The sequence below is a fragment of the Capricornis sumatraensis genome, chromosome 2 (genome assembly GCF_032405125.1).
Source record: "Capricornis sumatraensis isolate serow.1 chromosome 2, serow.2, whole genome shotgun sequence".
Lineage (NCBI taxonomy): Eukaryota > Metazoa > Chordata > Mammalia > Artiodactyla > Bovidae > Capricornis > Capricornis sumatraensis.
Genome location: NC_091070.1, coordinates 86,720,470 through 86,745,285, shown reverse-complemented (window position 1 = coordinate 86,745,285; position 24,816 = coordinate 86,720,470). Strand labels below are relative to the sequence as shown.

The 24,816-nt window shown below is 42.6% G+C and overlaps 1 protein-coding gene across 3 annotated transcripts in view; it reads right to left on the bottom strand.

Moving 5' to 3' along the window:
- Window positions 1–666: 666 nt before the first annotated feature.
- Window positions 667–24,816, bottom strand: part of AAGAB (alpha and gamma adaptin binding protein) — a 71,218-nt gene continuing 47,068 nt past the window's right edge. The window contains exons 6-10 of one of the 3 annotated variants that reach the window (XM_068964884.1): window positions 9,556–9,638; window positions 8,633–8,729; window positions 3,469–3,573; window positions 2,967–3,016; window positions 667–2,345 (exon numbers count right to left, since the gene is read on the bottom strand). In XM_068964884.1, coding sequence (XP_068820985.1) covers window positions 2,268–2,345; window positions 2,967–3,016; window positions 3,469–3,573; window positions 8,633–8,729; window positions 9,556–9,638 — 413 coding nt within the window. In that variant the 3' untranslated portion in view covers window positions 667–2,267. The remainder of the gene's footprint in view (window positions 2,346–2,966; window positions 3,017–3,468; window positions 3,574–8,632; window positions 8,730–9,555; window positions 9,639–24,816) is intronic. The other 2 variants (XM_068964885.1, XM_068964886.1) reach the window with 2 other exon arrangements.

The following is a 24,816-nucleotide window of genomic DNA, read 5'->3' as shown; positions in this document are numbered from 1 at the left end:
GGCAGGATAACATATTTTAAAATTATAAAAATATCTGTGTCTTCATCACTCTAAAATTATTACATAATATACGATTTTCTCAGGGAAAAAAAAGTTTATTCCTGTCTCTCCCTACCTCCCCACACTTACGGACCTTAAAACTTTGCAATCATAGCCATCAAAATATCAAATGAAACTCCAAACCAAACTTAAGGGCCCAGTTTGTGCCAGACGCTGTGTTACACAAATAGAGAAATGTTTAAGGGGGAAAAAAGCCGAGGCTCTTGTTTTAAATCCCAGATGGACAGTCCACAGTAACGTGTGGTGGCATATACGTAGGTCACTTCGGATAGTCTCCAATTTCTATTGCACTATTAGCTCATGATCATGCTTCTTAAAAGGGCCGTTAGTAGTTACTACTGCATACTTTAATCTCACATGTCACCCAGAAGGGGCCAATACCCCGAGATGGCTGAGACCTGGAAAACATGGTATTATACACACGAATGGTAGACTTAAAACAGTGAGTCTGACGAACAGATTATTGCTATTTATGCCTAATCCAATGAAGGAAGGCTCCTCCCCCCGCCTGCCCACATCCTCTACTAAAAAACAACAAAATCATAAAAATATACATAAGCAGGCTTTATAAATCACATTTTAATCACCTGGCTTTGTTTAATCCACAAGATCAAGTTCACAGCTTTTTATAGTCTGTTTTCCCAAACCATGTGACCTTATGTGTTCTCTGAAACCTTTCATATTTTCAGAAAAACTTGTTCCACCTTTCATTTTGCAACCCCAGAACTGACTTTCCCTACATTCCCCATCAATGGCCAAAGCAGTCACCTCAAAGAAACAGTGCTGGAATGGTGGTAAACTACAGTCTCAAAGACCCCCAGAATAGTTAAAGAAAAAGAAAAGAAGTTATCAAGGAAGACAGCTTCCAGTTTTCCCCGGAACGGTCCTCCTTGAACATCCCACTCACTGAAACCTTCCATCCTGTGGCCGCTCTGGCCAGGACCCTGGAGCATGCCGTTCCTTCTGCCATTTGTAGCAGGTTCTGCAGGGCTGAAAAGGTGTTGCACAGACAGGTCTGAAATTCGTTTCTGCTGGTGACCCACGGGGTTCACACCCACACCAGGCCAGCAGCAGTTCTCAGCCCGTGTGCCCTGAGCCAGCTGAGAGCCACAGCAGACGGAAGGCTCGTGACATGCATTACACAGTCCCTAAACAAACAGAAACAGGGTGTCATTTGCTGTATTTCCCACTCTTCTGGGAATTCTCTCCCGTGGAGGTCAGTTTCCCTGGAGCCGAACTCCTCAGCCCTGGAAGTAACACAGGTACTGCGGGATTCGCTTGCCTTCCCACCAAGTCCCACTTAGGTGTCACTAGTTTGGCAGAGATCTCTGGAGTTCAGAGAGAGAAGAGGAAACACCCCTTGTTCTGAGGGTATCAACTGTGACAACACATCTCTGCCATCTCAAGTAGCAAACTCTAAGGAAGAAAAGTTTCTACATGGTAATACTAATGCAAAAATCTCGGGCTAGGATCATACCGATTCAATGGCCTATACAGGAAATTCCTTAGGTTTCTCGTACCCATGCCCCACCCCCACCCCTGCCCACAACTTGGTAGAGAAGGGTTTATTTTTATCCCCACCAGAGTAGAAAACCTTTGCATCATTTATTATAGTCTAAAAATTCACACTGGTTTCTCAATACTTTCTACCAAGAGGTCAGATACTGTATTTCAAATGAAATATGCAGATGCTTTTTTTTTTTTTTTTCTTGCTAGAGACTAACCTGAGGGCCAGTGGCTGACCTATAATCTGTGCTACAGCACAGATTAAACCTGCAGTTTCTTCCTTTCCTCCCACCAAAAGCATCAAACCTCGAGCAGCAAGCTCCTTGAAAGAGAAAACTCCTGATCTGCAGTGATCAACACGAACACAGGGAATGCTCCTCAAAAGACTGACCAGGAAAGCTTGGTGGTGGTTTTTCTTCTTTAACTTGGGCAAATCACACAGGCCTTCGAGGCTCACCCCACTCCCGTTCCTAGAACAAAAAATGTTATATGAAAATTTCTCACTCCCTTACAATATACTGAGGGAGAAGAGATTTCTGCTTTACCCTCTACTAAAAACTAAAATTAAGGGGACCCTATAAACAAGTCAGGCAGCCAACATGATGCTGGTAAGCTCAGCAAAAGATGACGGGGTTGAGGAGAGAAGAATCTCAGGGAGAGAGTGCTAGGGTCCTAGTTAGGCAAGTCCTCGCATGAATAGTTCAGTGCTCTTCATCAGATGAAAGGCCTTCAATTTCATCTCTGTCTCCCCCAATTGCCATCCAGAAGGCTTTGGCCACCTGTGGAGAGAAGCAAGCAACGGAGTTCAGGCAACACCTAAACCAGCTCGTTTCATGTCACACAGAACTGATTAAGACTTAAAACTCTTGCTCTTCAGTGCTCTGACAACATCTATCAAAACCCCTGAACACCCTGATCCAGGACTTCTAGACTTTATACTGAGGATATAATCAGAACTGTATAAATAAGTGACGTATAGGGATATGAACAACTTCACTACAGGAAAAAAAAAAAAAAAAAAGGCACAGGACTGAAATGTCCAAAAGGCAAGTGGATAAGTAAGTTATGACACAGTCATACAATGGTATACCATAAACCATATACATTTCTTGCCAAGAACATGTGTTGGTAATAACCAACCCAACCCAAACAAAATAACTAAGAGTCTTCCAGCCTAACAGCTAGGAAGGCAAACATTCTGAGCCTCAATGTTCCACATCACTCAACATACATTGGAAAATCCTGGCTAGATGGCACCAACTAAATATTCAAATAATTGTTAAGTGAATACCCAACAGAAAGTTCACAGTAAGACGCTTTAGCAGTGAACGAGTGTGACATATAATTCTCGCAGCACTGGGCCTGCAGTAGGTAAGTAAGTATCTGACTCATTTTCTCACCTTTTCTGCATGCATCTTTCTTTGCTCGTGAGGAAGCGTCGCAGCCTTGTCTAGGGGGAAAATACATCTTAAGAAATTCATCTAATTGCACAGGAGAATCTGGAGTGCATAGATGTTCTAACACTAGAAGATGGGTTGCAAAGACACATGTTTATGGTGGAGTCATTACAGCTGTTAGACAGTTCAAGTCTTCCCAATCTTCCAGATGGGAATGATGTGAGTAAACTGGTAGGGATCTTACCGATTCCATGTTAATGAGACAGACTGAAAGACACAGACAGGCAAGAGGAGGAGGAAAAGGAAAAAGAAAAAGAATGAAAAAAGAGGAGAACTTTCCTAAAGAAATTTTTACCAACAGAGGATGGCACAGTCCCACAGTATCTACATTTCGCAGATGAGGCCAAAGCATGGAATGCTATTAGCAGTTACAAAGTAAAATCCTACTAGATAAAACAGAGGAGCACCACTATGGAAACCTGTAAGACCCAGTGGATCCAATTACCTTTCATTTCTTTTAACTTTGAAAACAGTCTTTCAAAATTCTCCAAATCTCCTCCGCCTGTAGTAAGACTGGCAAGTTCTTGAATGTCCAGGTCTAACACGGGATCTGCAATAAGGATTTGCCACACAGTATTATGTATGTGCTAAATACACAGAATCCTAAAGCAGTCAATCTGGCTTGGATGCAAGTTACCACTGAATGAGGGCCCAGCATGGACAGCTGTACAGCTCCTGGTGCTACATCCTGCCTGGCTGCTAGGGGGCCCTCACAAATGAGCAGGGCCTCTTTTTATCCTTGAAATAACAGCAATGAGACAAAGAATTCTGTTTCTACCTTTCTTAAGAAAACTAGAATACAGAGACAGGTGATCGTACTCTGGGTCGCCACTAGTAAGTGTGACCTTGGCTTCAGACTTACGCATGTATGCAACCTCGGTCCTGACTCTTTGGGATCCTATGGACTGCAGCCTGCCAGGCTCCCCTGTCCCTGGGATTCTCCAGGCAAGAATACTGGAGTGGGCTGCCATTTCCTCTTCCAGGGGATCTTCCCGACCTAAGGATCAAACCCGCCTCTCCTGCAGCTCCTGCACTGGCAGGCAGGTTCTTCACCAGTGAGCCACCTGGGAAGCCCGGATTCAGACTTATGTGTTCCCAATTTCTGAAGCCCACACCCTGTACTAAGATATGCAGCTTCAATAAATGCCTGAAATTTATACCATACTTTACTGGACAACAACCATTTTCACATCTGTTACTGACAACCATATAAGGTGGTTAGGACAGACACCACTGTCCACAATTTACACATGAAGCAACCTGGGTTTAAAAATGAACTCTTCTAAAATTAGAGCTATTCAAAGGCAGAGCCAATCTAAATTCCTATTTTCTCACCACAAATCCTTTACTATTTCTGTTTCAGCATGTGGTTTCTTTATCAAACTTTGTTTTAGTCAGAATTTTCACTCAGCCTCCACTCCAGGCTGGCCACGTGTAGGATGTCTTCCCTGACTGTTCCAACTCACACGTCTCCTTCCTTAAGATTCATCCCACAACTGGTGTTCACAGAGCTGCCTTGGCACGGACGCACACTAGTCTGTATTCTCACATCTGTCCACCACTACTATAATATATGCCACAGTAAGAAAGACAGCTTTGTCTCCGCCGCTGAGTGCTTTAACTGACACAATTCCATTTCGTTTTTCCAACAGCATTGTGAGGAAAGATTTCTTACCCTTACTTTATAGAAGGGGAAACTAAGGCCCTACGGAAACTAAGGAAAGCTAGATAACTTACTCAAGGTCATCCCACCACCAGTGGCAGAGTCATGGTTCAAACCCAGCTGTCCAGGACTCCAAGTCCATGCCTTTACCCATTACATTGCAAGGCCTGTCTCTGCATGTTTTAGACTATAAGCTCCTTGAAGACAAGGACAATAACATAATTCTTTGCATCTACTACAATGCCATATAGATTATTTGATGTCAAAAATATTTCTGGTTAATAAATTTGTTTTCGTTCAATGGGTATGTCATGGTAGCAGTTGCTATACAGGGCTAGAGACAAAAAATTTGTGATTTATCTGTATACATGGTAATTGGACTATGGATATGGTAAAATCACTTCATGCTGAAATATGGGTTTGGAAGAGGAGCTTGGATGGAACATTGAGGAATGGAGATATTTAAAGGCTGGGTAAAGGAGAGTCCTCTTCCAAAGGAAGAGAAGGAATCATCAGAGAGGTAGGAAGACCAGGAGATGTGTTGGCTGAGTGAAGAGAAGCTATTGCTTCAGAAAGGGACTGATTCATAACATCAAATGCTGCTAAGAGGTCAAGAGGGGGACAGGAGGACATCAATTAGCTCGAATGGCACGGAAGTTGTTGGTGAGCTGTTTTAGCAGAAAATGGGAACAAGAGCTAGATGAGACTGAGTTGGGGAATGGAAATAAGTGAAGAGAGGAGGAAGATGTGGGGTAGGGAAAGTGTTTTATTTTCGCTGGTTTGGTTTTTCCTTTTTTAAAGAAATCTGAAATAATTTTACTCTTACAAAAAAAGTTGCAAAAATAGTATAGAGCATTCCAATATGCCGTTTCCCCACCCTCCCTTAGTGGTAACATCTTACGTAACTATGGTACAAGTATAAACATCAAGACGTTAATAATGGAACAGTGCTTCATTCAACCTTCATCACTTTTCCCACTAATATCTTTTTTCTGTTTCAGGATTCAGAGCTTAGCTGTCAAACCTGCTTAGTCTTCTCCCATTTGCGATAGCTCCTAAGTCTTCCTTTGTCTTTCATGATTCTGACACTTCCGAAGAGTACTGGCCAGTTTTTTGTGTAATGCCCCTTAATTCGGGTTTGTCTGATGTTTTCTTACGATGCAGGTTATGGACCTTTGTCGGGAACACCACAGACATGAGCACCCTTTCGGTGCATCATACTGAGGGGACACATCAATGTGCCATTACTGGTGCCGTAGCCTTCATCCCTTAAAGGGGTACTTGCCAGGGCTTTCCAGGATAAAGTTGCTATTCTCCCTTTGTAATCAGTAATTTGGAAAAGATATTCTTTGACTACGGAAATGTTGTGTTTCTTCTCAAATGTTCATCTACTAATTTCGCCATCAGTGGATCTTGCCTGCAACGACTATTACTGTAGAGTGTGGCTAAGGGTGACCTTCTATTTCCCCCATAATGTCTACATTTATCAACTGGAATTCTTCTAGGAGGAGTAGCAGCCCTTTCTTTTCCAGGTATGTATTTATTCAATTATTTATTTAAATTAGTATGGATTCATGGATATACATTTTATTTTATAGATTACAGCCTAATACTAATGTTAATTATGTTGCTTGTCAAAATCTTCCAGCGTTAGCCATTGGAAATGCTTTCTGGTTGGTTCCTGTGACCTTTCAACATGCCCTCATCCTTTTTTGAGCACTTCCTTACTTTCTGGCTTCCCACACATCTCAGTTGATAAAGAATCCACCTGCAATGCAGGAGATCCTGGTTCAATTCCTGGGTCGGGAAGATCCCCTAGAGAAGGGGTAGGCTAACCACTCCAGAATTCTAGGACTTCCCTTGTGGCTCAGCTGGTAAAGAATCTGCCTGCAGTGTGGGAGACTTGGGTTCGATCCCTGGGTTGGGAAGATCCCCTGGAGAAGGGAAAAGCTACCTACTCCAGTACTCTGGCCTGGAGAATTCAGGCCAGACTGTATAGTCTATGGGGTCCCAAAGAGTTGGACATGACTAAATGACTTTCACTTTCACTTTATTTTCTGCCACCATGAGATGCTTCAGGTTCATCCTTCATTTTTCCTGCCCCAGCCCTGAATCACACACTTCTCCAGGTAGCCCTGGTATATTTTCTTGGAGAATGGTATTTAGAAACCAAGATCTAAGTGTTAAGCATCTCCATCACTATTAGAGTATTATTGCTTCTACACCCTCCTAGTGGACTGAGCTAGGAAGTGTGTGTGTGTGTGTGTGTACTTATACATGCATACCTGCGTGTGTGCTAAGTCACTTCAGTATTGTCCGACACTCTGTGATGCTATGGACTGTAGTCAGCCAGGTTCCTCTGTCCTTGGGACTTCCCAGGCAAGAATACTGGAGTGGGTTGCCGTTCCCTTCTCCAGGGGATACTCCTGACCCAGGGATAGAACTCAGATGTCTTATGTCTCCTGCACTGGCAAGCAGGTTCTTTCCCACTACCGTCACCTGGGAAGACCACACATGCATACACGTATACTTATTTCTCCACTACTCAAACCATATTTTAACAAACTAAGAGTTCATACTGATACCTTCAATTCTAGTTCCAGTACCAAAGGATTCAACCCAGCCTTCACCTTTCCTTATTAGTAAATTCTTTCTCTGACAGTGAGAAACCTAGCTCTCTTTCTCTATGCTACATTTTCTTATTCTTTCAACCATAATATATGTAAAATATATTTACTTTCAGAATTTCAAACCCATATCCCTGTAAGAATCAAGTCTATCAAGCAGAGTGTAGGATTTACGCTCAGTTCTCTTTGTCTCTGGCTCATGGCATCCAGTCCAGACACCACTTCCCCAAGTTCTTTAGGGTAGTTCTTATCCTCCCATCTTCCTCAGTGTGGTCAATGGTTTGTTCTCATGGCAGAGACTTTAGTAGGTTTCAAAGCTAATATGAAGGGTTCAACCAAGAGGACAAGACTGAATAAACCAGAGAGAAATGAAGTTATATGCAATTTTTTCTTCTTAATATGTTTCTATAGCCAATTAGTTGAGTTTTCTTTATGGATTATTTTATAAACAGAAAAAAAATTTTTAAGACTTATTATTGCACATGGGCCCTCCGTGGCATTAAAAGCAGTAGTGATGTGAGTAGTTTCCCAACAGAAGAACATTTAGAGTTATTGTCAACTAAGCGCCCTGGCCTTCTAGCTTTTTGCACAGCAAACTGCATTTCAGTTTCAGCTCCAAGACTTTCTTGTTCGATGCCCTTGGACAAGTTATTAAACTGCTCTGGGCCACACCTTCATCTTTGTAAAATAACTTATCTGCCAAACTTCATTACCAAATGAGCATGTGGACATAAAAGAACTTTAAAAGAATATGAGAGGGCTTGTAAGACTATATTCTTCTTGTTACCAATTCTGACTACCGTAAAATACCATGAAAAAATGGTGGAATATGGAGATATAAAGCTGTTTCACCACCTGGTTTGATCTACTTTAACTCAGATCTTAATCAAGATCCTGCTGAGCCAATCAGTGGTGCCCACAGATTTGTACTGTAATGTCTTTACTCTCCCTGCCTTTTCTGCAGCCGCCACAAGGCTCACATTCATCTGGGGGTCAGTGCTGACGTCCTTGGACTCCCTGGAGGCTCAGTGGTAAAGGACCCAGTGCAGGTGACGAAGTTTGATCCCTAGGTACGGAGATCCCCTGGAGACGGGAATGGCAGCCCACGCCAGTATTCTTACCTGGGAAATCCCATGGACAGAGGGGCCTGGCGGGTTACAGTCCACTGGGTCGCAAAAGAGCAACTAAACAATAACCACGGTCAATGTCCTTCCCTTACCCCTGTTTAGAGTCAGTTTCCCTTTGCATGATTTATGCCCCAATGCATGGGCTTTGGCAACTTCCACAGAGCGGTCACTTGGCAGCCACACAGCACTTACCCACAATGCTATCGACCTGCACGTTTGCTGTGTTAGAAGCAGCCCCTCGATGATCCAAGAGGGATTCAGTCCTCTCTGCTGCTGGCACACAGGGCTGCTGTGGAGAAAAACATACATGAGTCACAATCTAACAGGAGGCTGCTTCCAAACTAACTCCAAAAAGGCTCACAGTTCTACTCACTGCCCAGCTTCAGAGAAGCAGTTATAGGAGCGAGACACAAGGAGGGATGGAAGAAGGATCAAGGTCACATTATAAATAATATAAAAAAAGGGCCAGAGATTCACTAACTTGGGGCTGGTTTTCCTCAGGGATAGAAAAGTGTTATGATTTTGCCTTTGACTATTAAAAACAGATTGTTTGTTTTGTTTCGAATCACGTTTTACTCAAAACCTGAGAACGGACACAAGCCCATCACAAAAGAGCTCCGAGACGGAAGAAGGTGGCCCTGGGCAGACAGCGCGGCACTACGTACCGTGCTCATGACTCCAGCGTGCCGGCCGGGACAGACATGGGCCAGATTCCTTGCGGACGGAGGGCTGAAGCCAGCCCTCTAAGCTCATTAAGGACAAGGGCCTTCCTCAGATTGGAGAGCACACAGGAAGTGCTTAAAAGAACCATTAATTTTATTTTATATTTGAAGATCTGGGGGGAAACTTCAGCCTCAAGGAAATTCTAGCATGTTTTTAAAAGCACTCGAGCAAAAACACATGGAACAGCCCAAATTGTAAACAGAAAGGGCTTACTGCTTTAATACCAACCTAGCCTGCTCTTAACAGACAGCAGATTCCTTGTACCTATTTCTGATATTCTCTACCACTTCTTAAATGGAAAGGAAAAGACGATGAATGGTGTAGAGATTCATAATGATGAGTAGAAAGAAAGAAAGGCCAAAGCAGAGAAAAGATCCAGGAAAAATCTTTACCTCTGAGTGGCAGGTCTCTGCTGATCCAATGCTATGGTTTGCTCCAGTCAATGAGCTGAGAAGGTTAAGGCCTTGGTTCCTCTCTGAAGAGAAAAAGTACAATCAGTGAAATGTTTTATTTACATTTAAAGCTGTTAAAATGACTGTGATGATGATATAATAGCTATTTCCTCGTTATAAAAGTTTTAGCTATAAAGAAGTTACTATTAATTACAAATCCCTCTAAATTCTGAATAACTTTGAAATCAAGGCGTTATTAGCCCAGATCAAATATATGGCAGGGCCATTATAACAAAAGGCTGCTCAGTAGTTCTGTTTGCAAAGATTAACGGCACTGATGTTTTAATAGCTACTATGAACTAATATTTCAGTGTCTAAACAATTAAAAAACATTAAAAAGAATCAACGTCAAGGCATCATTACCAGATGAAAATGGACATTCATGCTTTCTTGAAATTAAGCTCTGTTTAATTCAGTTAAGGTTCCCAATACTTTCAGTATTTGCATTTTTTAGGTAGTGTTAGTCACTCAGTGGTGTCTGACTCTGCAACTCCATGGACCGTAGCCCACCAGGCTCCTCTGTCCATGGAATTCTCCAGGCAAGAACACTGGAGAGGATAGCCATCCTCTTCTCCAGAGGATCTTCCCGACCAGAGATCAAACCAGCACCTCCTCCTGCATTGGCAGCCGTATTCTTTATCACTGAGCCATCAGGGAAGCCCAGGAATATCCTTAGGATCAGGAAAACTGGAGGGAAAACCAAACAACAACAACAATAAAAAGCCCCCCAAACAAAAAATCACTGCCTGAGAGCAGAATGTGAAACCCATAATTTAAGAGGCTGGCAGCACAGAAGTCACAGAACTGCTCTCTCAAAAAGATAATTTCCTCCTACATCACTTTTCCTCTCCCTGTGGCTTCCCTGGCTCCATTCTCAACTCTCTTCAAACCACCTACAGACTTTCAAGGTCTTCTTCCCTACTGGGTGAAACCTGTCATAAGTCACACAGAGCACCACAGACAGACAAGCACTTGCAGGCTACTTGGGGAGGTCTGCCTTGGAAACTGGGATGGAGCTCGACTGCGGCACATGGAGTCTAGACCTGCAGCTTTTTCCAGGCTGACCTCTTACCACATGGGCAGTCACCTACTTACTGAAGGCAGGTATCTACCCGAGTCAGCACCTGTGCTTTAAGGCTACAAAGGCACTAGGCGGCACCAAGTGTCTGCTGCTGCCCTGCTGCCTTCCCTGCTCCACAGCCAAAGGTGCACACGCACTCCTGGAGCCCCCCTCGTCCCTCAGCCAAACTGCCCACTTGGAGAGGAATTCTCTAGGCCCAGTGCTTGGGTATGCCCCCCATCCAAGGACCAGACACTAAGGTTTCATCAAGGCAGGCCATGGAGGCTCAGGGGCTGAGAAAAGCAGATCCGTGTGATGTCCCACACTGATGGTTTCACAGAGCCTGCGGGTGTTTGTTCAAACATCAACATAATTCTTTTTTGTGGCCAGTGTGCTAGGGAGTCTAAAGCAGTTGAAAGTAGTTATGCACTACTCAGGGATTTTACATGTCATGAGGATACATGAGAGTTCTTAAAAAATACTTCAGGCTCTTTGCACAAAAGGCATAATCTGAGTAACAGAGTACTGATGTAAGGGAGCCGTCACTTCCATTACTGGAAATCACTTGGACTTTGGGTAATTTTCAAATCAGTACACAAGTCTCTCCATATTCCAAGTCCACGGCTTATGTTTTTCCTTTGTTGGGCATTACCTAAACTTGGCAGGCCAAACTGCAATCCGTGAAGAATAATACAATACAATGTCAGTTTAGACGTGCCATTTAGACCCAAATGGTCTATTTAAAATCCCTCATTCTTTACCGTGGCTGCCTCCAAGGAAAGGATCTGGGATGAACAAGAGAGCAGGGGAGCTGGCCTCAGGACTGCATACCGTAAACCTTTGTGTACCTTTTAACGTTTGTTCCACATTCATGTGTTTGCCTATTTAAAGATAACACTTTTAATGATTAAATGCTATGTGTGTTTAACAACCATCACAACAAAAAACCCCTGGTTGTCCCATTCTAATAATGAATAAAATTATGAAAAGAGTCCAAATAGGTGGGAAGAAGACAGGGCTAGTGGTCAAATAGGCCTGACCTACCAGTGTGACCTTGGACAAGTCAATCATTCTGTGTCTCAATTTTCTGATCTGTTTAAAAAAAAAAAGCGTTGCTAGAATGGTTGTTAAGGCTCTTTCTGCTCTAGAGGTTTGTGATTTTAAGAAGTGGTATTCTTCAGCTTCTCTTGACAGTCAACTCTGAAATAAGTATTTTAAGTTACTTCATAGAAAAATAAGAAGCAAAAATTCCAAAATCCTTTTAAGATCTATAGATGGTTATGAATTTATAATCAGGTTTCAGGCTAATGAAAGCGGGAAGAACTTTGGCTCAGTATTTTCTTATAAACAATGGAGAATTTGGCCAACTAACATGAGTTCACTATGTTCCACTGCTTATATTTTAAGGAAGTTAGAGACAAAAATTTTCACAATTAGAAAAGCATGTTAATGTTGCTCAAAAAACCTAGATGTTTTATTTATTTTTTTAAAAAACCTGGATGTTTTAAACACCCATGGTTTTAAAGAAACTTTCCATTTTCCCCGAGTTCAATGTTTAGCAAAACTCTACCCATGTGCACCCACTGTAAAACTACTGTTCTAACAGGTAAGAATCACCTAAATCTTGTCTTGTTTGCCAGATTTTTCTCCCCAGGATTCGGGGCATGGAAATGTCATCCCTGTTAAGAATTTATTCTTTTAGCTGATAGCTGTTGAAACTGACTTTAGCATCTCTGGTTTTACTGACACCACAAAATTCCAGACTAAGAAGGAATAAATTTGTCTACTCAATGGATTCTTCTGGAACTTCAGAGCTACAGAAAGGGGAACTTGCTAAGTGATGCAAATTAAGTAAGTATACTAAACTCTGGTCCTAAAAACACTAATTCAGTACTGATCATCTGCATAGAATTCCTCAAGGAAATGTCAGAAACAAAACCAGAGCATCTAGAATAAAGATTAGAAATGGAAAATTCAAGCCTTGTGGAAATATATGAAATTAGTTGGATATCTCTTTATAAATCTAAAGGAACACTGTTATTTATCTTCTACAAAATTTGTTATATTTATCTTTAATTGAAGGATAACTGCTTTACAGTATTGCGTTGGTTTCTGTCAAATATCAACATGAATCGAGGTTTTCTCTTTTTTTTTTTTTAACAGAGTAAACTATAACTCATAGACATTAGGTAACTTCTTCAAAGGCACACAACTAGAACCTGAACGTGAAATTCAGAACTCTTTGATTCTACCTTATTCCCATTCGAGGGCTTCCCTGGTGGTTCAGCGGAAGGCATGGTTCGATCCCTGATCCACGAAGATCCCATATGCAGGGGAAGACTAAGCCTCTGCACCACAACTACTGAGCCTGCGCTCCGGAGCCCAGAGGGCTGCAACTACCGAGCCCACATACGCCAGCTGGTGAAAGCCCTACACCCGTACGCCCTACACCCACTGCTCTGCAACAAGAGAAGCCACCGCAACGAGCAGCCCAGGCACGGCAGCAGGAGAGCAGCCCCCGCTCGCTGCACCTAAAGAAAGCCCACACAGCAACGAAAGTCCAGCACAGCCAAAGGTAAGCAAATAAAACGACTTTAAAAATCTCCATCCTGATTAATTTCCATTAAGCCCAAAGGTATCATATAAAGAGCAAACCGGCATTAAACGCCTAACATACAAATACTGACCATGACAGTACAAATATTGAATATGATGGCACAAACTTGGATCAAGTGCAAAAAGATATCCTTTTATTCACATAGAGTTCTCTTTTGTCTGTAATCCTTAATTATATCCCTGGTTTAGGCTGATTTCAACTGAAATAAGATGAACAGCTGAGAACTGAATAATTAATTACATACCACTTCAGTGCCTCTCACTAACTTATCCTAGCCCAGCCCCCGTAACTCTGGAGGCACTGGTCACATAAAACCCGTGGCAGACAGGTGGTTAGCCCCAGTGTCCCTTCACTGTGCCTTCAAGGATATGTAGACAGGTTTCTCAAACTCACCACTTTTGACATTTGAGCGTGTATGGGGGCGTCCTGTACATCCCCACCTATACTACCAAATACCTGTGGCACTGCCAAATGTCCCCAGGGTGGGGGCACAACTACCTTGATTAAGAACCATCGATAAAAATCTTGGAGCAGGAAATGGCAACCCACTCCAGTATTCTTGCCTGGAGAATCCCACAGAAGGAGGAGCCTGGTAGGCTACAGTCTACGGGGTCGCAAAGAGTTGCTCACATCTAGTTAGGGCAGGAAATTCGGGCCTAAAATGCTCAGGTTTTAAGTCATTTCTGGTACGGATTTTTCAATGGAAAGGTAATAAAAGCACTTTGGAGTCAATCTTTACATCCTGTCAGCATCACAAACCGCCTCCGCCTGCTCTGGGAAACTTCTCTAAATGGTTTCCGCTCCTCAGTCCCACCTGCCTTGTTGTCCTTTCTGTGGCAGCATGAACACCGACCTTGAGTCTATCTGCTGTTCTCAACTAGATTAGGAACTCCGTGCAGACAGAGACAGGAGTTCAGGGTTCTTCCACCTTGCAGAGCCCACAGCACAGTGCTAAGCCTACGGGGGGGGAGGGATGCGGAGATACCCGCTGACAGCCTGACATGCTGTTAGACAGAGGCTGCAAGTGTGACAGAAGGTTTTACTTCAAATTTATATGTATTGCTCACAATGTTTGAATTTCTATGACTGCACTCCCACAATGTCTTAGATGACATATTATATATTTTCCACGTGCATGTCTTAGCTTTTGTTCCTTCCTTTATTTTTCTGGCTGCACCACGTGGCACGTGGGATCTTAGTTCCTTGGCCAGGGATCAAACCTGCACCTCCTGCATTGGAAGCACAGTCTTGACCACGGGACCTCCAGGGAAATCCCCAGCTTTTATTTCTTTAAAGTACCAATTATTTGGCATCATCTCATCATACAAAGTTCAAGTTTTCCTGTCTTTTAAGTCTTCTTTACATTCCCTTTCTCTCCCCACAAAGTATTTTTTTTTCTACCCATGTGATAAGATGATCAAATTTACCATAATCACAACTAAGATACCTCAACTTATACAGAGAAGAGGTATGTTTTTTAATAATATTTTTAAAACATACCATATTATTTGCATAAAAACTGTTATGCAAATACAGTACTCTGTCCAAAATGATTTCACTAGTATTAGGAAAGTAAGCGTATACTTTTATCTCACATTCCACTTCTGTTTTGACAAATGGAAATGACATGTTCTTAAAATCACAAAAGAATCAGAATTGACTTATTCTCTTTTTCTAAACTACTGCTTAAAAAGGGTAAAATTATAAAGTTTATTATTAAAGACAGCACATCTTTAGGAAAATAGGCTTAAGCGCTGAATCTGGCTCCATCACCAGCTTTGAATTCAGAAAAGTCAATCTCTGACACTTGTGACACGTGCTCACAAGTGAAGAACTGTTTCTGCCAATACCTGAACATGTAATAAATGTGACCAGAAAATAACCACATTATATTTTTTGCCTTTTTTTTCTGATTGTAAATATGTTCTTCGTAGAAAATTTGTAAAATAGAGAAAAGCATAAGGAAGAAAACTAAATAACCAAAGATGCCAGTTAACTTCAGCATATGTCCTATTCTTTTTTTCCTGTTTATGTATACACACAAATTCTTAATAAACTGAATTAAATATCAGAATGAGTACCGTTTTTTCCAAGGTTGGAAAGCTTTACACTAATTCCAAAAGTGGTTCTACTGTGAGTCCCTTCTCCAAAGCCTAAAGCACACTCTTGAAATTCCTCAAAGGAATGTTTAGAATCAAGTAGAAACAAAAAAACATTCAAAACCAAGTGTGGGGATTAATGAGAACACATGAAACAAACAAAAAGATGAGTTTTCTTATGCGGCTCATAACCAGCTCTAAAAATAATTCCAGAGAATGACTACAAAAATGTTTTGCAAGGGGGCCACAGGAGGAGGCCTGCAGTGCCCTCATGGTGACTAATCTGAGACATTTCCCACCATTTATTTGCCTATGGACAATTTTGGGGGTGATTTTTTAAAAACACATCTCATTATTTTACTCATACATTTACTGCCTTCTATCTTCTCTAATTTGTCACAATTCTTCCTTCCCCTTTTGCTCTTACAACACAATCTTCTCCACCAAATTATGCATTCTACCTAAAAATCAATGTATTAATATAACACATTTTATTTTTGACCACAACATTCACAGTGAGAGCACTGACAGATTATTCAGATCATTTTTTTCAGTTCCACAATATTAGGTGCTGGAATAAAAAAAGAGGAACAACTCATTCTGTCTCAAGGAACTCAGTTTCATAGAATATTCTGTTGATGCAATTCTACTCTATCCTAGAGGTTAGGAAAGTGGAATCCAGTAACAGGATGCCATTTTCCCAAAATCACCCAGGCAGAGACAGACCCCGTTAGAAGCCTCTTCATTAACCATTCTTCCATTCACTACTTTGATGTTATTTTGTTTTCTGTAACATTAAATTCAAGTTTTAATTTAATCATCATTTTTTTCAACTTTTAGAAAACAAATTATATTAAAGGTACTAGCCATCTGCGTTCTCAGGAGAGTAACCCAGGTTATCAGGCAGCCAGAGAGACCTTATCTTTTGGTACTCCATTATTGATAGTGCTCCACCGCAGCTGCAGAGGATGCCTTAAAAATGGACTGGGATTTCTGCCATGGTGTCTTGTTACCGAGTACATTCTGGAGAACATACATTAATAGATGACCAATCTTTCCATTTATAATGGGAAAATACAGAAAACCATATGGAAGAATTGTTTCTAACATTAAAATTCCACTTAATCTTTACCCACTTGCATCACTGGATAGTCAATATTATAATAAACTGAAAGCAAATTTTCAGAGCTTCTGAAATCCAATCTCCACAATTACTGCTTACCACTGGGAGAGCACTGCTACAGCCCTGTAGTATTTATTTAGTCTAATCCCTCCTTCACTGATTAGGAACTGTAAAAGATTACAGAATTTCCCTTCCTAGCCCATCCCTCAGTGGTGGTATTTGTAAAAAACAAAAACAAAAACCCACTGAACACCCAAGACTCAACTAAATCCTCTGTGGCACCAGTGGTCAGGTGACAAAGCCTGCGACTGGGGGGCCAGGGCTTGGGGGTAGCATTAAACTGACACTCTAAACAAGGTCACTACACATAACGCTGCATTTCTATGCAAAGCAACAGGCGACAGCTTCACCTGACACGAAGCAAGACTCATCAGGCTTCTACTAACCATCTTCTTTCCCTTGAGCTTAAAACCAAGTCTTAACAGTAAAGAATCTGCCTGCAGTGCAGGAGACCCAGATTTAAGCCTTGGGCCTGGAAGATCCCCTGGAGAAGGAAATGGCAACCCACTTCAGTATTCTTGCCTGGAGAATTCTATGGACAGAGGAGCCTGGTGGGCTACAGTCCAAGGGGTTTGATGACCAAGGAGTCTGTCACCAGGCTTCCTGGAGCACCAGGCAAATGGAAGGGGAGACAGCTTCACCGGAGACCAAAGAGGGAGGCGGGAGTGGGGGAATCAACTTTAAAAATCTGTCACATTCGGCATAGAGCACTGCCCCCGTCAGTTCCTCTTCCATGATAACAAGAGGACATTATCCAATTATGAAAAACTCCAAATGCTAAGTCTCCACAGCCACAAGCTGGCACTCACAGGAGCTGAGGGTAACTCAAGTAGGCAGCCGAGATTTTATTGACATCCCTTTTCTTAAATCAATTTTCAGGTAGAGTAAATGGAAGGCAAGACAGTACAGGGAAGATTATACAAGGTGAGCAAATTAATGTGGATAGAGACATCTAAAAAACCCTATGAGGTGTATAGGCATTTCTAACCACTTCATTTGCAGACCATTTGAAGGCTTTAATGCATACAGTGGACACTCTGACCTCTCTAGAAGTTTGACCTTCACAGTGAACACAGTGACATCTGGGAATTTCCTCCAGGGACAGCATATTACAAAGCAGACACATTATTTTGCCAACAAAGGTCCGTCCAGTCAAAGCTATGGTTTTTCCAGTGGTCATGTATGGATGTGAGAGTTGGACCATAAAGAAAGCTGAGTGCCGAGAATTGATGCTTTTGAACTGTGGTGTTGGAGAAGACTCTTGAGAGTCCCTTGGACTGCAAGCAGACCCGAGCAGTCCATCCTAAAGGAGATCAGTCCTGAATATTCATTGGAAGGACTGATGCTGACGCTGAAACTCCAATACTTTGGCCACTTGATCCGAAGAACTGACTCACTGGAAAAGACCCTGATGCTGGGAAAGATTGAAGGTGGGAGGAAAAGGGGACAACAGAGGATGAGATGGTTGGATGGCGTCACTGACTCAATGGACATGAGTTTGAGTAAACTCCAGGAGTTGGTGATGGACAGGGAAGCCTGGCGTGCTGCAGTCCATGGGATCATACACAGTCGGGCACGACTGAGTGACTGAACTGAACTAAGAGCTTAGTATGTACCACCTAATCCCTCAGCTCACTGTTCCTCAGCTGTTTTCATCATGGCCCCTAAGGGAAAAACTTGTTTCCTTCTCTACTTATATCCAACACTTCTGACATCAGATGTGCGGTTTTTTCCCACACCAAGCAATTCTCCAGTTCTTGGAGGACACCACCTACATATCCTACAATTTAATGCAATTCTGACAATACTCTCCATAGATACTGCAGAACTCTCTGCTCCAAGGGCGCAGTTCCTCATGAACCCCTCCTCAGCTTTGATAATTTGCTAGAAGGCCTCACAGAACTCAGGAAAACAGTTTACCTACTAGATTACCAATTCATTATAAAAGAATATAGCTCAGGAACACCCAAATGGAAGAGATGCATAGAGCCAGGTATCCAGGCATGCCACCCTCCCAGCACCTCACTGTGTTAACCAATCTGGAAACTCCAAATTGCATTGCTTGGAATTTGACTGGAAGTAAATGACTGATTAAATCATTGACCATTGGTGATTAACAACCTCTAGCCCTCCTCCCCAACTCAGAGGTTGGGGGTGGGGTCGCAAGTTCCAACCATCTAATCATGTGGTTGGTTCCCCTGATAACCAGTCTCCCATTCTCAGGGGCTTTCCAAAAGTCATTCTATTAACACAAACTCCAGTGTGGTTTAAAGGGGTCTGTTATTGAATTCACAGAAGATACTATTTTCACCTTGACTGCTCTGGAGTTATTTCAGGAGCCAGGACAAAACCCAAATATTAATTTACTGTATTATTTGGAGCTCTGTGCCAGGAATTGGGTACAAAGACATGCCCCCTCAGGGCCTTTATAGACATGTGTTTCCTCATTATGATATACCCTCCCCACTGAACTGTTAACATCACAGATGCACTATATCTATGCTTACACATTATATGCATATCTGTGCTTTATACATAAAAAATAAATTATATACACTATCATATGTAAGACAGATAGCCAATGGGAATTTGTCGTATGACTCAGAAACTCAAACTGGGGCTCTGTAACAATGTGGCAGGGGTGTAGGGGATGGAGGGGTGGGAGTGAGGTTCAAGAGAGAAGGGACATATGTATCCCTATGGCTGATTCATGCTGATATATGGCAGAAGTCAACACAATTGACCAGATGTAAAGCAATTATCCTTCAATTTAAAACAAATAAAAAATTCTTTTAAAGTATGAAGCTTTCACTTATGAAACAAGACATTGCTAGGGCCAAGAATATGAAATCAGGTTATTGTAAGTTAACCCAGAAATTTTACCTCTATATCAAGAAGATTTATAAATCTCTCTCTAGAATAACAATTTGTCTACAACCGTAGTATTATAATTTAACCTGTTTCCTTTTACAATGTGAAATTAAGTAACAAATTACATTAACTGAGCACCTATTATGTACAAATAAACCTTAACTCAAACTAAAGAGAACAACCCATGGTGACTCTAAAGTGAAATAATTTAAAATAAACTATCTTTCATTAGGCTCAACAGGACAGTTATTATAGTAACTATCCAGAAGTCTTACTGGGATTCTGGATTAAATGGAGAACAATGGGATAAAGTTAGTATCAGCACTACATCAGACAACCTTTTAAAAAGGATTTATTTAAAATGCAGTCAGTAAAAAAGGTCCAAAAACTCAGGTATGATCATTACTTCCTGCCTGTCTCATTAAAAATCTTACTCATGGCAGCAGAACGTCTCGGCTTGAGAGAGTTCTGTGGGGAATGAACTCATCTGACCCTGCCAATAATTTCCCATGCAGCCTGGGTGAATTATTTAGCTCCTCTGTGTTCATCTCGCTCACCAGCCAATAATGTAGATCCACACACTGTAATCTGTGGAGAAGGGACTCGAAACCCACCCCAGTGCGCTTGCCTGGAGAATTCCCAACCTGGTGGGCGACAGGCCATGGGTCACAGAGAGTCGGACATGACTGAGCAAACAACACAGAGACACATACACACACAGTAATGGAAAAACACATGACACTCCTGGGTCAGGAGACCTGCCCTCTTGTCACACCTTAGCTACTGATTCACTGTGTGGATGCGGGCAAGTCACCTCTCTTCCCTGGGGCCTCATTTTTCTGCATCTATGAAAGGAACATAGCACGCCAGAGGCATGCATAGCGAGTCTATGTTCTAAATGCTTCCCCTGGCTAATTCATGTACACTAGCATACCAAACAAAACAATGACCCTTATTAAATTTTATAAAATTCAACAATATGCAATCTATACAGCCAGTACAAGACTTGATATAAAAAAATACTGCATAGAAAAATATTGGGAAGTAAATGATTGTTCTCCAAAAGAAAAGTCTTAAAAGTTTAGGCCAAGTGCCTTCCTAACTTGAATCAGGCACAACTGTCATTCAAAAGAATTCACTGCAGTCCTTTTTCAATCATTTCTCTTTTCTGCCTGGATCATCTCTTAGTGGAATGTACTCCACAAATTACCTCCTAGGCTTTGGGAAATCAAGTCCGTATGTACCCTACACATACCCTACACTACATATTCCAATTAAATCCCTTCCCAGCTTTGGTTTTTCCAAACTCATTACTTTAGACAATCTCCATTCTTCCCATCCCTTTGATCATTTCAACAGCTCTGAGCTAAATCATTTTCATCAGAACTTTCTTCACCTCCAAGAAGGACAAGGAAGAAGAGGGATAAAAACGAAAGCCAGTAAATAGGGAGATGTGGGGAAAATACATTAGAGAGAAAATTTTCACCACTGCTCTCAGCTCTATGTCACAAAGTAAAATGTCCTTTCCCCAAACTACCAGACTAGGATATTCTATCTTCTGAGGATTAACAGGCCTGTTCTCTGACTTCTCTACGCCATTTACTGCTTCTAGGAATACTGCTTCATAAAATACTGAAGTACCTATTATTAGAAGCATTCAACCAAAAATGGTGGACAATCATCTGGCAGGGATGCTACAGAAACCATACCTGTACTGGATAGAACAGACTAGCTCAAACGTTCCTATCAGTTTTCTATCTAAATGCATTCGAGAGGTATGTCACCTGTCAATCAACTGGGTAATACTGGCTTACTAGTTAAAATGATTATCACTGGGAGCCAGGCAAACACCTCGAGAAGATGTGTGTCATATCTAGTATATAGTCCCCCACTCCCACTGGATTAAATTACTTCTAAAACTGCCTCTGAACATGAAACCCTACCAATACTCTCACACAGTCTATATTTGAAGGCCAAGCATCTGACACTTTGCTACCATCATCCAACATATTATCCAACCATTCCCCTTATTTCATCACAATTTAAATTACTGGCTCACTGTCCTTTTCTCCAATACTATTTCTGTCTGATTCTCAGAAAGTTCAATATACATACTGACAGTCCTTCTAAGAACTTGACTCTTGGTTCATTAAAGTTCCGTTTTATAGATGTTGTCCTCAACCTATTTCAGTCAAACAGTCACATGGTCATAGCCTAAGATCTTATTATTATCAATTACAACCCCTCTGCCATCTCAACTGCATGCATCTCACTCACTGATCACCGCTTATTTTCCCAGCTTAATATCCCCACTCCCTTATAGTAGCCCAAGCCAATTATCCTTCAGCTTCATTGGGACCTCGAAACTATCACCTTTTCCCTGACCCTCTCCCCACTGATTTTCTCTCTCCCTTTCTTACCCAGCTTAAATTCCAAGATCAATCATTATACTCATGCTCTTATGGACACAACCTAATCCCTTTCTTCTCTCTTACCATGATACCCTTGCTTGGTAAAAGCTCAACTGATGATTCCATGGCTGCACCCGTGTACCTTAAGGCAGCCAGGGAAAAGACCCACCCCTGACTCCACCCCCACAGGCACACACACACACTCACGCCGCCTGTGCCTGTCTTCACTTTAAACGTATCACACCAAATTTCTAGCAGGCCCCTTCGTGCTGCCTGGCAGTCATTTATTTGTAGCATTTCATCTTACATCCCTAGAATCACCTACTCTCTCATTTTCCTAGATAACTTTCACATTTTCTTGTCTCTCCTCAAATCCGAATACAACCTCCTTCTGTCCTCAGATGATAACCTGGCTTCTTACTTCACTGAGAAAACAGAGGCTATCAGAAGAATCTTCCACAGATCTCCAGGCCACATCTCCCCACCCAGCAACATCTGTGTGCACATACTCCATTCTGCCTCGGCACAGATCTGCTTTCCCCGCCCATCCACGGCCAACCTCTTCACTCCCCCGCTAGAGCCCGCCCTCTCTCGCCTACTCAAGGACAGCCTTCTAGTACTCCTCCCTTCTCTCTCCTCCTTCAACAGTTTTCCCACTTTTTACAACCTCGTTCCCTTCAGCCTATGAACGTGCTGCTCTTGATCTCATTCTCAAAAAAAATAATAAAAGAAAACCACACTCTTCTCACTAGCACCCACCTATTTCTTTGTTCCTTTTTCTGGCAAAAAAAGTTTTCAAGAGCGGTTTTCAGTCACCATTTCCAATTCCTCTCCTCCCAATCTCTCCTAAAATTACTTCACCAAAACTGTTCTCCTCAAGGCCTCTGATGATCTCCACATTGCTAAACCTGAAGGCCAGTTCTCACCTTCCTTGACCTGTTAGCAGCCTCTGGCGCGGCTGACCACCCCTTCCACCTTGACAGGCCTCCAGTGTGCTTCCAGGCCCCTGTCACTCTCTCTCTGTGTCCCTGGCTGGTTCTTTCTCTTCTCCCCATCCTCCTGCTGTTGGCATGTCCCTGCGCTGAGTCCTTGGTCCTCTTTACTACACTTACTCGCCTGGCGATCTCATACAGGCTCCAGGTTTACACGCCATGCATGTGCCTCTCCATGCATCCAGGCAACTGGCTACCGGGTAACTCCACCCAGAAGTCAAGCGTCCATTTCAAAAGTTAACATGTCCAGAAGGAAGCCACTGATATGCCCCTTGCCCCTCAAAGTCGGCTTCACCTGCAGCCTCCTCACTGCTGCTGATGGCATCCCCTTCCTCTGACTGCTCAGGCCCGCACCCTGCGGTCCTCCTTGACCGTCCTCTCTCGCTCACCCCTCACATCCAAACCATCAGGAAAAGCTGGCATGACCACAGACAGATGCGGAATCTGACCTTTCCTGACCCCTCCCACTGCTACCACTCTGGGCTGTGTCACCGCTCTCTCTCCTGGAATACTGCAGTCACCTCCTATGAGATCGCCCTGGGCGCGCCTCACCTCCACCGTCTCCTCTCCACAAAGCAGCCGAGTGCTCCTGTCAGACCTCACATCAGATCATGTCACTCTTCTACTCAGCAAAAGCCCTGCCAAAGGCCCTGGGTGACTCTGAGCAAATATGAAAGTTACTGTGAAGGCCCGTGAGACCCTGAATAACCGGTCCTTCATCATCCCGACTGTGCTCCCTCCTCAGCCACGTGCAGTCCTCAATACTCTTCCAACGCACCAGGCGTGGATTCTCTTCAGGGCCTCTGCTGTAGCTGTCCACTCTGCCTGCTAAGTATTCTCCCAGATGTCACATGGCAAACACCTCATCTCCATCCTCCCATCTCAAGCTCTTAAGATCAATCTTAAGACCTACACCTATTTAATACTGCAGTCTACCCAACTAGCTCAACATCCTTAACCCTGCTTTATTTTTTTTCATTATCACTTATCATCTTCTAGTATATTGTACAACTTACTAATTAGGTGTATTGTCTACTGGCTAATGTGTCCCACGAGAATGAAAACTCCACAAGGACAGAACTTTGTGTCTGTTTTGTTCACTGATGTATCCCAACCACAGAGATCAATGCCTGGCACATAGTAACCACTTGATAAATATTATCTGGACTTGCCTGGTGGTTCAGTGGATAAGAACCTGCCTGCCAATAAAGGGGACATCTGATCTCTGGTCCAGGAAGATTCCACATGCCGGGAGCAACTAAGCCCATGTGCCATGATACTGAGCCCGTGCTCTTGAGTCCATGGGCAGCAGCTACGGAAGCCCACATGCCTAGAGACCGTGCGATACAACAAGAGAAGCCACTGCAATGAGAAGCTTGCGCACCGCAATCAAGCGCAGCCCTTACCTGCCACAACTAGAGAAAGTCTGTGCAGAGCAATGAAGACCCAGCCCAGCCAGAAAACAAGAAAAGTGTTTTTCTGAATGAATGAACAGACACTTGAAACTGGGTCTTAAAATTATGAAACAGTAAGAAATCTGAGGTTGACAGAAGACAAACTCATATGACCTAGCCACACCTAAGGTCTCAACTGTGCCCTAGACAGGTAGCTACTTATAAAGGCTGTGTTATTTTTTCCTGGTCTCAAGGAGATCTTGTCATACTAGAAATAGGTACCAAGGAAGTACAGAGGACAGGGCCCACTATTTTCACCTTTGCCTCTAGGTGACTCTACCCTAGGCAGAGTCCTATCTCTGTCCTCTGGCTTTGTAAGTCAGAGGAGCGACTTGTGAGTATTCACACAATTCATGAATGCGAGAAAGCAAATCAGTCAAAGGGCTAGTAGCTTTCAAAATGCCAAGTTTACTCCTGTGGATTAAGCACAGACTCTTACAAGCTAGAATCAGAGGACTAACATCTATGTCAGTGGTTCTCAACCAAATTGCGTATCTGAATTTCTGAGGCACTT